This window comes from Brassica rapa, chromosome A08 (genome assembly GCF_000309985.2).
Source record: "Brassica rapa cultivar Chiifu-401-42 chromosome A08, CAAS_Brap_v3.01, whole genome shotgun sequence".
NCBI classification, from domain to species: domain Eukaryota; kingdom Viridiplantae; phylum Streptophyta; class Magnoliopsida; order Brassicales; family Brassicaceae; genus Brassica; species Brassica rapa.
Genome location: NC_024802.2, coordinates 17,308,087 through 17,321,136, shown reverse-complemented (window position 1 = coordinate 17,321,136; position 13,050 = coordinate 17,308,087). Strand labels below are relative to the sequence as shown.

The 13,050-nt window shown below is 31.3% G+C and overlaps 2 protein-coding genes across 2 annotated transcripts; both read right to left on the bottom strand.

Moving 5' to 3' along the window:
• Window positions 1-13: 13 nt before the first annotated feature.
• Window positions 14-4,230, bottom strand: LOC103835228 (proline-, glutamic acid- and leucine-rich protein 1). Its single transcript, XM_009111356.3, has 13 exons — window positions 3,958-4,230; window positions 3,751-3,867; window positions 3,599-3,663; window positions 3,320-3,425; window positions 3,128-3,199; window positions 2,874-2,933; window positions 2,643-2,775; window positions 2,375-2,559; window positions 2,098-2,282; window positions 1,887-2,014; window positions 1,558-1,805; window positions 1,203-1,446; window positions 14-1,123 (listed from the first exon to the last, which is right to left on the bottom strand). The coding sequence occupies exons 1-13, from the start codon at window positions 4,228-4,230 to the stop codon at window positions 525-527; spliced, it is 2,415 nt and encodes an 804-aa protein (XP_009109604.2). The 3' UTR covers window positions 14-524.
• Window positions 4,231-5,737: 1,507 nt separating this feature from the next.
• LOC103835227 lies at window positions 5,738-10,239 on the bottom strand. Its single transcript, XM_009111355.3, has one exon. The coding sequence runs from the start codon at window positions 6,309-6,311 to the stop codon at window positions 6,012-6,014; it is 300 nt and encodes a 99-aa protein (XP_009109603.1). The 5' UTR covers window positions 6,312-10,239; the 3' UTR covers window positions 5,738-6,011.
• Window positions 10,240-13,050: the final 2,811 nt, after the last annotated feature.

The window sequence follows — 13,050 nt, the reverse complement described above, 5'->3', positions numbered from 1 at the left end:
GTTTGTTTTTAAATAAGAAAACCTTTATTGATCTTTCAACTTAAGGGATAAGGATTACATCAACTTTGTTTATATGGCCAAGGGGCAAAAAACCTAGAAAGAAGCTTGCGCACAAAGAGCAAGGTATAACAAAGATTGTAGAGAGTGTCAAGACTTAGTTGGCTTATCCGTATGGAAGAGAGGCTGAGATATTTGAGATTGACTTAAGTTTAACAGTACCTATGATCTCTGCTTCAAAATGGTTACTAAGGATTTTGAAGAAACCACTGAGGTGATTGCCACTCAAATCAAGATATGACAAAATGGCATGGTGAGGCGAGAAGATATAAGAAAGATTGTATGATTCTGTAAAAATAGGATTAAATAACCAGGGACTACAAAGAAGAAAGTTTGGTTTTAACTTGTTTTATGAAAATATCAAAGTTGTTTACAACATATATGTTAACAACATCAAGATGATAAAACTACAACTTTAGAAACAAAAAAGATACTCTTAAGACAGATTTATGAATTTTTGACTTGCATTAAGATTCAATATCAGAATCAGAAGAAAGATAATCATCCGCCTTAAGACTTGGAATAGAATCATCATCAGATTCACCTAAGGATTCATGCTTCTTACCAACTGCTGCTTCCTCCATCAAACTATCCTTACCCGCTAAACTCTCTCCCTCTTGAGTCTCACTCACTACTTTGGGAACCATATCATCATCTCTCTCTGAAACATGCACTAGAGATTCCTTAGTTGATTCAGGAACCTTTATAAGCACATCAGCATGTTGAACATTCTCTGATCCAACCAAATCGTTCCCAACTTTCAACCTTTTGGCCTCCGGGAGAGGTAGAGTCGTGTCTACGGTTCTCTCAATCTCGCTATTAGCTGGAACATCCACGTTTGCCAGCCATAAGTTGGATAGAACACTGCCATCTCCAGCAATACGGTCCATCTTATTCAGACCAGGTGCGTTGTGTTTTTGGCTAGCCAGAGAATCGCTTTGAGGGAACTGGCTGCTCAGTGATGGGAGACCGTCAAGTGGAAGTGCCCTCGGATGTATGACAACTTCAAGAGACATGAGAGCGTGAGCACAGAACTCAGCAACTTTCATCTCCGCCTGACACTTACCTGTCGTCCACAGTATATGCATCAGTTTCTTGGCTTTAAAAGCTTATAGTTTAATTCAAAGCCAACAATCTTTAGTTACCTCTTTGGAAAAGCTCAAGTCCTTCAGCTAAAAATGCAGGGCGTACTGGTGATGGAGAAACGAGAGATGCCAAAAACGAACGGAGTGCTGCAAGCTTAAACTCAACAAGATCAGTTGAAGACTTATTGGGTAAATGATGGTAGGTTTCAGAATTAGCCCATCTCCCTTCACAAGCATTTTTTGCTGTGGTCATTAGAAGCTTATCAACACGTTCTCTCCAGCCATTAGATCCCAATGCACCACCCTAAAAGCCATAAGAAAAGAAGAATGTTTGATTCAGGTAACTAACTAAACAAACCACAGAGTCTAACTTCATACTAAACTATCAACAGTAATAAGTTAAAAAGAAGCTTACGATGGTGAGAAGAGTTTCTAGTGCCTCAAGAGCTGCTATCTTCAACGAGTGATTGTGAGGGACGCCCACTTCAACAGCAGAGTTCTCTGCCTGGGCTCCGGAATTAGATGCATGCTTCCTTTTTTTACTGCCACCCTTGAGAACAGCACCATTTGTAAGCGATGGGGTTTTGCTAGATACCGCATCAAATCCTTCTAGATCCACAGAGGCATTAGATACAACTTCATTTGCCAGCTGCATTGCCATTCCTGGTCAGGGAGGATCTTTATTTTCATCACCTCAAGCTGAGAAATGAAAATGCAAGCAAAGGGAAGATCTTATGAAATTACCTACACCCATGGATTTGAGCAAGGTTTTAATGATTGAGTAGAGCTTTATCCTCAGTTCTGGCAATGAACATTTCTTGAAGTAACTACTAACAACGCTCACCACAGATGCAGCGTATGGTAAAAGTTGGCTGCAAAATGAATCAACACAAGGATGTTGTTAAGTAGTAACAAACCAAGACATAAACTACCAAAGGATTAACTCTTCAATTACCTGCGTATGCACTTTATAGTAGCGCGCAAGAGTTCCAGCGCCGAAGAATGCAAAGTAGGAAGCTCTGCACAAACCAATTCTTGTTGGATCCCTGTCATGAAAGGTGACATGGATCGTGGTAGAGAGCCATTCACCGCCAACACTCGCTCAACGAGGGATAATAATGAGGCAACTTGAACATTAAGCTGAAGGTTGAGAGAAAAGAATATCAGCATTTTTCAGAAGCAAATTACATTTTTTGGATAGCACACATCAAGGGAGAAGAAGCACACACTACCTTGGATTTGAACGAGCTAGTTAGCATTGTTGAGCAGCAGAACATAAGTGCAGAAACTCTGGAAACAATAAACTCCTCAGAGTTCAACGATGCATCATCCAAGCCCCCATCTTGACCTCCCAAAGGCAAAGGAGAGTCTTTTCCAGGAGGAGCCAATCTTTGGATCGCTTTTTTCCCTACTGTTTCTGTGATAAATGCCACAGTGTTCTATCAGAGAAACTATATAGCCGCAGACAAAAAAAAGGAACAAGGGAAGTAAGAAAATTACCATCTTCTAAACCTTGGAAAAAATTATTTAAATGAACGTTAATAGATATCAACAGCTTCTGCATCATCAAGGACCAGCTGCCTGCATCTCCTTTATTAGCTTTTGGGAGTAATGCTAGAAAGTGAGCAAATTTCTGAAAGGTTGAGATAGAAAAGTGGGCGTGGTTAATATAATAATATTTACTTTGTTGATGGAAATTGTGAATTAGTGAATGTATAAAACGGTGAATACCTTTAACATATTAGAACTGGTTTTCGTAGAAAATATTTTGGAGGCAATAACGGATTCAACCTGCAAGGAATATCATTTCAAATAGACTCAATAAAACAGTGATACAAAAGCTATCAAATTACCAGACCTTTTACAAATCATAATGTTACCACCTAAGCATAATATGTGCGTATATTCATTAGAGTATGAATTGTCATGTAGTTATCAAAATACCGATACAAATAAAATACATCTGAGAAGCGAAGACATCTCACCTTGTCATAACTACTGTGGAAGGCAGCAGGAAACAAGATAACAATTGTACTCAGCAGATGCACAATGCTTTCCTGCACATCCAATACCAAAAAAAAAAACAAAAACTGAGTATTGCAGCAATGACATGATTAGAGCAGAACTAACATTTGCTAAAAGAGAAAGTTCAATGTCTTCTTAAATATGAAACTTACCCATAGTGCTTCTGAAGATTCTTCCTCTAATAGTTTAATAATCGGCAGGACTACTTTCGAAGCGTGTGAAACTGCTTCTTTCTTTGTATTAGTGAATCTAGACAGCCTGATTCCAATTAAAAAAAAACAGCTTAGATTTACAAAAAAACTTGAAGAGCAAACTTAAAGAGTTAACGTAGAACACACACACACACACAAAATAAAAAAAAATGGTATAACAATCTGATCTACACAGCTTTTCCAGTGTAAATGATGACAAGACATAATTCAATTACAGACCTTGTAAGGAGATCAGAGACTGAAGTACATGAAGCCACTAGAACAATTCTAGAACTTTCTGGATTCTGCTTTCAAACAAAATACAAAAAAGTCAGAATAACTGAATACAAACACTCAAATCTCACCAGAGAGCAAAACATATACACACATACCTTAATATGCGATAGTAAGCTGTTGAACCAAACAGAGTATGAGCTAAAGAAACGATCAGAGCAGCACTCTCGGCAAGTTACTCCAATCAAAACGACACCCACCCAGCATTTATCTGGCTACATCAATAAACCATCATTTCAAACACCAAAGTCGACACCTTTCCTCTTTATTAATTTACTGTTTAAAGACAGAGAGTCTGTCTGTACCATGTCTGAAGAAACCAGAGCCAACAACCTCTCGACCCACTCATCAACGGCTGATTTGGAAGGCTTAGCTTGAATCTTCTTCTGGTCAGCTGAAGACGACGGAGACTCGGATAACAGCTTGTGGGTGGAGATGGTTGATACGACCTTGGAGAGTGATTGAAAGTCGACGAGAGGCTGCTTCTCGTTCGGGACGTACTCGGAGAGAAGGTTTCTGAGAATCTTGGGCTTCAGTCTCAGGTCGCACATGTCGTCGAAACGCTCAAAAGACGCCATTGAAGCTGTCTGAATCCAGAGAGAGAGAGATTTAGGGTTTTAGAAACGAAGATTAAATTTGCAATCCGGTACCTAACTCTAATAAATTTGCAAAATAGAACTGAAATATTATTATAACTACAAAACAGCTCCTAAGTAAGGCTAGCTAAGCCCATAAACGTTACAAGTTAAAACGTTATGTAAACAGAAACTGAAAGTTCGGTCCTGATGACATACACATACGGTCTTGTCTCTTTTGGAACAGGTAAGTAGAGCTGGGTTGCGGGTCAAACCCGCCCCGCTGACCCGCCAACCTGCGGGTAAACTGATTTTTTTTACTCAAAAAATTTGACCCGTTTGACCCGTAAGAAGAAAATATGAAATCCGCACCCGCCCCGCTAAAACCCGCGGGTGATCCGCTAGACCCGCGGATAATATTAATAATATTAAAAATTATTAATTTAAATATTTTTTATTAAAATAACAATAAAATTTAATATTTTAAATATTTTTTTATTAAAAATAACAATAAAATTTAATATTTTAAATATTTTTTATTATAAATAATAAATATTAATCTATTTATAATTAAAATTAAATTATTTTTTATTTTTATTAGTAATTTTCTGTCAAAAACATTATTTTGCCAACATAATAGACCTTATAAATAGCTTATGGGCTGCATGAAAAGGGATGAAGCCCAAGTTACAAGGGTATTATTGTTCATCCAAGTTTATAAACTTTTGATAAGCAAATTAATAAATACATTTTTTATTTTATTAATAATCATACAAATTAATAGAGACAAAAACATATATAAGATTTTCAGCATTAATGTGCAAATAGAACCGTTAACAGTTCAAAGTGGTCCATTTATGTAAATACACATAAAATAAATATAATTATTTTAATATTTTTCATAATTTGTAATAGCGCTAGTTTAAAAAGGTAAATTATCAATTATTTTTCCCGAATAACATAAGCATGCAACTAGTAACCTATAAATAAAATTTTGTAATCAGGAAAAATGTTAATGCACCCAATTTTTTTATTTGGTTTTGAAACTGAAACCAATAAATACACTTTTGACAGTAAGATATTCTAAAAAAGTATCTCACAAATATAATATTATACAAATGTTATGAATATCTTATGCAAATATTTTAAATAATATTTTGAAAATTATAAAATAAAAAGAACAATATACAAATTGTACAGTTGAGAAACTCTTGCAAAAATAACTCATGAGATACTCTATCAATTTATATATTTTTATTTTTATTTTATTAGTTTTTGAAATACTCCTCTACATACTTGTGTTACCTGCACTAGATGTATTCTTATATAAGAAAATTGAACCAATCATGAATGTAGAAATTGCATAAGAGTTTTTGATGATTAAAAACCGAAAATCAATCGGCTCTCATTTTCTCTCATGTGTGAGATATCCTGTTGGACATGTTTGGAATAGTTTTCAAATTAATGTGGTTGGCAATTTGGCATACTTGTATTCCTGTGGAAACTGTAAAAGCGGAGAAAGTTGATTCAACTTCTATTAAAACATATCACCATGCACTATCGAACATCAGACATCACTAACTTGATTATTACAAGAAAAGTAAAAAAAAAACACCATAATTGCTTTGTGGTGAAAAAACATCCAGGGCACTTGCAGCTTCCGTATAACAGAAAATAAACTTCTGTAAAAACAAAGCATCGACCATAACTGACATCAAATATTACTAACTTGACTAGTACAAGAAAAAAAACACCATTTTTCAGTCGGTTTGTAGCGAAAATCATCAAGGGCACTTGCAGCTTTCGTATAACATGAAAGAGACTTGTTTATTGGCCATCAAGAAACAGGAGGTCGATGGAAATACCGGAAGAGTGTCCCTCGCAGCGACAGTGCTAGGATGATCTTCTTCCGGTGCGGTATCTTCTTCAATAATCATTTCGAGGGTTGTGGTAGAGATGAGGCGGCGTGCTCGTGAGGCCGTAGCACGGTGAGGGGTCACGGCAGAGAATGGAGTCAGAGGTTTAGGTGCCAGATTCTGCTGGTCTGGTCGGAAGACGAAAATGGTATTTTGGATATCAGCCATTTTTATCAATGGGTTTTGTGTTCCTTGTGGAGTTAGGGCTTAGAAGTGGAACTATTTTTGTGTTTGGATGTTGTATTGGAAGATGGATTACTCTATGTTTATATAGGAGTTGCATGGACCATATTATTCTCAATTATTTGTTTCAAAATGGTATATTTGATGGATGTATATTAGAGCGTTATAGCGGTTAGTATAATAAATTAATAATGAAGCAGAGAAAAAATATTTATCTAAATATTTTTTTGCATGATAATATAAAACTTTAAACTACTATTTAATAGTTATATACTAAATTAAATTATGGTTTTTTTTTTTGAGAAAGGGTTTTCTAGATCAAATTATGTTAATATTCGACTTTGTAAATGTCATAAAATAATTGGATAAAGAATGTATTTGCTTTGAGTAAGATTGAATTCAATCCGAAGGACAAGAAAAAAAGACAGCAGTAACAACTTTATGAATTAAATGCAAGTTTTGGACATAATCAAAGAGTTTTCAAAACTCAGCTAGCTTCTTCATTCTTCTTTCTTCCAAAATCCAAAACCTAAATAGCGATAGTCTATCATTTTTAGATAAGATGTCATTCTTGCTGCTCCTACGTACTTGCTGCAACATGTTTACATTTATCGCTTTTATATACCCTTTGTGATTTTTTTATTTTTTTTGAAACAAATATACCCTTTGTGATTAAAAAAAATATATTTCTAATTCATTTAATCAGTAAAAACCTGGTTCACTTCTTCTAAAGTACTTAGAATAGTTTAAATTTATGAGCATATAATTTATATATATACAGCTTTTGAGTTCATTTGTATACTTAGAAGTTTTTGTCTAGCTGTAATATAAAAAAATGTCACAAGTGTCGTATTTGGATAATTGGATAGACGGTGATAGGTAATCCAACTCAAATGGTAACCACTAACCATAACATATTGGGAATGATCTAACTGTTATAAGGTGTAGAGAAAACAAAATATGCTGCGGTTGAGTGACATACTCTTAGAAGCTTTGAGTCTCCATAATTATTGAAGAAACCACGTAAAATTGAACAAGAGGCCGATGGCTAGAATACAGCGTTTTCTCTTTTTACGCTTTAATGTGGTTACCATATCATTTTCGTAATTATATTTGTGGGCAAGGGACCCTATGAATATATGAAAGAAAAAAGAAGAGTTTTGGAGGTTTCTGCAAAATTTGTGTATCGATGTGTGCTAAATTTAATGGGAAAAGGCGTTTAAACTGTCTCTTTTTGTTTGACGGTGGATTATGCCGTGGCTCTGACGGCAAATGTAAGAATGGCCTATCTATAAGTATAACATTGATGGGTTTTGGCTTTCTCTTTTCCTTTATGAGATAAGGTGTACACATACGTATATATCCAGATACATGTATATGAAAATTTGAAACCAAAAATAGAAGTAAACTCAAGCATATATCAGATAGATATGGCGTGGTCCTAATTCCACACTGACCTATTTTAACATGGATAAAGTCTAAGAACTAACTTGCCCCCACAAAATTAAAGATTTATCATTACCTAAAGTGGACGTGTACTTACTAATAAACCGAACCAGAACCTAGCTAGTAAATTAGCAGAATTATTTCTCATGTATGCTCATTGACTGAAAAGAAGTATTCTTAGAATTAATATAAATACATTAATATATTCTCGTTCTAATCCAAAATTAGCAAGGTTTTTTGTCAAGATACATAAAAATAAATTAAAATGTTTCATAATCCCAAACTAGTGGTGCATATGGTTCTAGAAAGGTGATATCATAAGAATATAACATAACACTATATGCTAAACAATCGATTTTGGTGTCAAAATTGCGTTGAAATAAGAAAAGCAGAATGAAGAAAACTTTTGCTTGATCCTCATAAACTTATCTATGTGAGTAGAGAAAGCAGGCTAATTAATCTATAGGGATGTATGTCCTCTTCACTAGTTTGGAACATTATGTTGAAAAAGACATTGTCATTCTCCAGAACTAGATCATCCAAGTGAAGGCATATATTTAGTGTTCCGATAGAGTTCTTAGAGTAATATACTAGTATGAAAGAAGATTAACTGATTAACCCACTTTGAGATCCTACCACGTTCTCCTGAAAGCAAAATTACTATGAGAAAGTAGTACTCTCTTTAATATCCCCTATATATTAATAGAGGAACATTTGAAAAGTTATAACCTATATTTTGTATTAATTAAAAAAGTATCCAGCTTAGTTGTCAGTTAATTAGCATATCAATTAGTATGATGTGGCAGCTCCATATTCAATTGAAAAAAAAAAATCGGTCCAAAAGCTATGTAATAATTTCGCTAGGATATATTGAATATTAGAGGCACATTACGCCAGCTTACGGTTTTGATACCGAGCATGAGAAAAAAAAATTATTTAATGGAGTAACTGGGGATATTAATGTGAGATTGGTTTAGTAAAAGAAACAACCCACAAATTCTTAAATTAATGCAATGAATAATAAATATCAAATATACTAAACTTGACAGTTCGGTAATAGGGGATTAAGGAAAATCTTTATCACCAAGACAAATATTAATTATATTTATTTGGAAACTAAGGTAAATTATTAATAAATGCAAATCTTAGTAGTTAATGGTGAAATTTAACGACCGTAATGTTAGGTAGGTACCATGTTTGTATTGAAAATATATGTTAAAGAAATCAAAGAGCCACCGCTTTCTACTGCAGGATTATAAGTGTTGCATTTGACACAAAAGTAGCTATGCCCCTTCACAACTCAATATGAGGTAAATATGGAAAATTATATTTAAGATGCAAAAACGTGACCTATCTACAATATTTCGTATTATATTTAAAATGCAAAAACATGACCAACTATCTGATTTTGATAGAGAGGATTTTTATTGTAGTACAAGAAACATGTTTGCAAACTATCTACGATTTAATAATTTGAATTAAGGGTATTCAATTCAGTCAAAACCGGACCAACTAAAACCCAATCAAATCGAAATAGAAAAATTAGTTTGATTTGATAACACCATATAAACCGAATAGATGTTATTTTTAGAAACCGTGGTATATAGATATGGTTCATTATATAAGTCGATCACACCATATAAACCGAAGAAACTGATTAATTAAAATATAGTAGTATAGTTTTATATAAATTGCATAATATAATTATATACATGTAGTTTATTTTATTTATATGATCTTGATATTTAAGACGTTAATATGAATAATTGACATATATTTGTTTTAAAATTAGTATATTATTAATCATTTTTCTTTTCTTCTTATAAATATGCAATAACTATAATTTATTTAACAGTTATTTTTAATAGTTAAATATAATACAAAAACCTTCTATTAAAAATTAGAGTAGTATTTAATAAATTTGATTTTTAATCATACAAAATTAAATTGACAAAATGTAATAGAAGATAAATATAGTTTTTTTTGGTATAAAATTGAATAAACCAAAAACCGACAGTATATAAACCGAACCAAATCAAAATAAATTTTATTTTAAATTTTTATAAACCAAAAAATCGAAAAACCAAGCCGAAACCAGACTAAAATTGGACAAACCAAAAATAGACAGTATATAAACTGAACCAAACCAAAACAGAGTATGATTTTAATATGGTATCTAACTTTTATAAACCAAAATATCAAAATACTGAACCGAGACCAGACCAATATCCGGATTGGACGATACTACTTTGAATATATGATTTTTATTTCTTTATCATCCCACGCAAAGCGTGGGTCTCATCCTAGTAATATTTATTCCCCGTAATTTCATTATGTTGCACACTGTACGTTTATATATCCAATTTTGTATGGGAACTGATCCCTTATATATTAAGGGAGGAACATTTGAAAAGATGTAACCTCAATTTTGTATTAATTAAAAGAGGCCCCAATGCATAGGTGACACTCAATTAGGTAGTCAATTACATTCAATTGAAAAATAAGTAGGTCCACATTCGATTTTTATATGTTGTTAGATATATAAGTTGGTCAAACTATATGATATAATGATATGATATGATATTTTCTTTCCTTAAATAAAACCTACGAAATTACCATAAATGACTAATATATATATGACAATTAATGAGTTTAATAATAAAGATTTGATAACAATGTATATCTCCTCCATCATTTTTTGTTTAATTTTATATTATTAAAATAAATTAAACAATCAAATTAGCTATAAAAATAAAATTTAGATTTTTTCGTATATGTTATATTTTGAATTTTTAAAAACGACAATAAATGACTAAAACTATTAAAATTATTATGTTAAAAATTAATGATCAATGGTTTAACATTTTTATTATAAGAAGATACACATGATTTTAAAACCATATGAGTAAAAAATATTATTTAATAATAAAATAAATAAATATATATATATATTAAACACTATATACCATAAGATTACATAAATATTTTAATATTAAAACTTTCAATGAATTTTCAAGAACATTTATAAATTATAAACTTATTAAAGATTTCAGATTGAAAATTTTGTTATCGATGATTTAAATATTTTGTTATAAAACGATATGAACGGTCATAGAACCGTATGATTATAAATTCTTATTTAATAAATAACTATACAAAATATACTATTCCTAGAAAAATAGGTTGGTCCATCTTAACTTATATTACACTTTTTATTAAACTAACTATCGAATTGATAAATAACGTACCAAAAAATGTTTTGCACTTTCCTTAAATAAAAGCTACAAAATTACCTAATATGATTAACGTATATGTGAAAATTAATTATAATGAATAATAAATATTTGATAACAATTTTTGTATCTTAGTTCTTTTTTAATTTTATATTATTAAAATATATTTAAAAATCACATTAAATATATAATAAAAACATTTATAATTTTTCTTATATGTTATATTTTGAATTTTTCAAAAACGTCTATAAATTATTAGAAATTTGAAGATCCCCACTCTGAAAATTTTGTGATCAATAGATTATTTTTTTTGTCATAATAAGTTACAAATGATCATAAAATTGTATTAATATGAACTTTTATTTAATATTATAAGAAGATACACATTATTTTAAAACCATATGAGTAAAAAATATCATTTAATAATAAAACATATATATTTATATATATATAGATTATACTATATACCATAAGATTACATAAATATTTTAATATTAAAACTTTCAATGAATTTTCAAAAACATTTATAAATTATAAACTTATTAAAGATTTCACATTGAAAATTTTGTTATCGATGATTTAAATATTGAGTTATAAAATGATATGAATGATCATAGAACTGTATGATTATAAATTCTCATTTAATAAATGACTATATAAAATATACTATTCTTAGAAAAATAGGTTGGTCTATCTTGACTTACATTATATTTTTTATTAAACTAACTATCGAATTGATAAATAATCTACCAGAATTTTTTTTGCACTTTCCTTAATTAGAAGCTACGAAATTACCTAATATGATTAACGTATATATGAAAATTAATTATTATGAATAATAAATATTTGATAACAATTTTGGTATCTTAGTTCTTTTTTTAATTTTATATTATTGAAAGATATTAAAAAATCATATTAAATATATAATAAAAACATTTATATTTTTTCTTATATGTTATATTTGAATTTTTCAAAACGTCTATATATTATTAGAAATTTGAATATTCCCACTCTGAAAATTTTGTGATCAATAGATTATTTTTTTGTTATAATAAGTTACAAATGATCATAAAATATAACGCATATGAATTTTTATTTAATAAATATTCAAACTAAATAATATATATATATATATATAATATATATACACTAATGATTTAAAGCAATAAGATTGGCTGATCAATTTAGTCGTCCAGTTGAAATCTTTCAAAAGTATGTGAAAAACTAAAATCAAAGTAAATATGGATTTAGAATAGTAGTTATATTTTACTAACCAAATACCAAAAAAAACTGAACCGAACCGAAACCAACCCGATATTCGGATTGAACACTCGTAATCCAAATGAAGCCAAACTATTGTTTCATTCTCCAAAATATAATAAAAATAATAACTTAATCCCGCGCAAGGCGCGGGTCTTATCCTAGTCGGTATAGAAAAGAAAAGGCGTGGAGATTAATTGTTATATTCGTCATGCTTACGCTCTAATTATGGAAGAAACCGCGTGAAACTGAACAAGAGGCTAGGCCGATGGCTATGTTCCAGTTTTACACTTTTACGCTTTAATGTTATTTCATTTATGGAATTATATGGTGTGGGTAAGGGACCCTCCAAATTTAGAAAATACAACTAAGAATTTTGGTGGATTCTGCAAAACTTTTGTCTTCACTAGGGCAAAAAATTTGATGGCAAAAAGCTTAAAAACTCTTTTTCCTTTTGGCGGTGGATCTTGTGCCGTGTCTCTGACGGCAAACATGAGCGAGGTCCGTCAATAACAGACTAATAGTGACTGCTTTTGGTCTTCATTGCCGTCTATTAAGATAAGGCCACAAAGTACGTAGATATCCAAATACATCTATAGTAGCTAGGGCTGAAGCACTGAAACCCAAAATTAACGTTAAGCTCAAGAGTATATCAGATAGATATGGCGTGGTCCTTAGATAATTCAGGGTATGAAAAACCCACTTAATCTTATTATATCAAATTTCCTTGTTTGTAGTCTTTCCAAGATTTAACGCATATGGATCCGTAATTCCGTATGTTGACA

What these genes read in the sequence shown, in the direction of transcription:
- LOC103835228 (XM_009111356.3), bottom strand. Translation starts at nt 4,230, where the DNA reads ATGGCGTCTTTTGAGCGTTTCGACGACATGTGCGACCTGAGACTGAAG. An exon ending in GTCTCTGATCTCCTTACAAG is followed by an intron (nt 3,426 to 3,598) that starts GTCTGTAATTGA and finishes AATTGGAATCAG; the next exon opens with GCTGTCTAGATTCACTAATA. An exon ending in ACTTGAGCTTTTCCAAAGAG is followed by an intron (nt 1,124 to 1,202) that starts GTAACTAAAGAT and finishes TGTGGACGACAG; the next exon opens with GTAAGTGTCAGGCGGAGATG.
- LOC103835227 (XM_009111355.3), bottom strand. Translation starts at nt 6,311, where the DNA reads ATGGCTGATATCCAAAATACCATTTTCGTCTTCCGACCAGACCAGCAG.